General features: G+C 35.6%; 1 protein-coding gene across 1 annotated transcript; it reads left to right on the forward strand.

Moving 5' to 3' along the window:
* Nucleotides 1-84: 84 nt before the first annotated feature.
* On the forward strand, nt 85-1285 carry LOC109863521 (the record flags this gene model as incomplete). The annotated part of the gene is made up of 1 exon (XM_020443779.1): nt 85-1285. A coding segment is annotated over one exon (1201 nt), but the record flags the coding sequence as incomplete, so codon positions are not given.
* Nucleotides 1286-1382: the final 97 nt, after the last annotated feature.

Genomic DNA, 1382 nt, shown 5'->3' on the forward strand with positions numbered 1-1382 from the left:
AAGAAATTTTTGTGGCTGCAGAGGAGACGCGAAAAAATTTCACACGATATAACTGATATAAAAAGCATTAAATATTTTTGTAAGGTGACAGATCATTCCCAGAGACAAGAAGGTATGTTGTCGCGTTCCAGGAATAAAGTAGTGACTAACACTACTAAGAAGGTCAAATTTGATTTTTCGTTTAATACACCTCCATCTTCTATCTGTGAGAATATTTTAGAAATTAATATCTCTCCAAAGAATTTTACTAACATTAATCAGGATTTTTTATCGCCACGTGATGGTTGGTTTATCAATCTTTCCTCTGTTAATATTCCGACTCAGGTTATTAGTTTATTACAACTAGGTGAAGGTTTTAGTTTACCTCCACAATGGAATGATTCGTTGACTATCAACTTCATCAAATATTTAGAAAATAATTTACGTGGTTTCCCTCTTCCAGTTAAGATGGAGTTTAGAAATCAGTTTGTCTCTATATTATCCAAGGTTTCAATAAAAAAAGAAAAACGTTCTAATTTGAACTCTGACATTTTGTCTGCTCTTTCAGCCACAAAAACGTTCTTAAGTAACAACAAGGATATTTTGTTCACTAAAGCCGACAAAGGAAATATGGTAGTTGCACTAGACAGGAATATTTATGTTAAAAAAATGACTTCGCTTCTTTCTGATGACAGTACTTATATCGAGTTAAAGCGCAATCCGATTAATAAACTGTTAGACAGTCTACAAACTTTGTTAAAAAGATGGAGAGACCGAGACTTTATTTCTACAAACTTATACAATTACCTTAATGTCACAAAGGCGATTTTACCGAGGGCATACGGTTTACCCAAGATTCATAAGAATGGTTATCCTCTCAGAATCATTGTTTCGTCTGTCGGCACGCCGCTCCATAATTTAGCATCCTTTTTACACAAAATTATTTACAAAAATTCACCATTGGCCAGAAGTCACGTGCCTAACAGTTTTTCGTTAGTAAATAAAATCTCGGACATTTACATTGAGGACTATTTTGAATTAATTTCTTTGGATGCAATTTCGTTGTTTACTAATGTGCCTTTGGAGTTGGCTGTCGACAGTCTTTTGGACAGATGGCATTTTCTGGAGAAGGGAACATCTTTACCTCGCGATGAATTCATCTCGGCAGTTCGCTTGGTTTTGAATTCAACCTTTTTTGTTTTTAATGACAAGTTCTATAAACAAACGTTTGGAACACCGATGGGTTCCCCTCTTTCTCCCGTTATTGCCGATCTTGTTCTGCAGGACCTCGAGAACTATGCTCTCAGTAAGCTTTCATTTATTCCCTCCTTTTATCTGAGATACGTTGATGACATTGTTTTGGCGGTACCAAAGACGTATCACAGGGAGGTTCTTGACTTTTT

Source organism: Pseudomyrmex gracilis, unplaced genomic scaffold (genome assembly GCF_002006095.1).
Source record: "Pseudomyrmex gracilis isolate BER0280 unplaced genomic scaffold, ASM200609v1 scaffold_5948, whole genome shotgun sequence".
In the NCBI taxonomy this organism is placed as follows: domain Eukaryota; kingdom Metazoa; phylum Arthropoda; class Insecta; order Hymenoptera; family Formicidae; genus Pseudomyrmex; species Pseudomyrmex gracilis.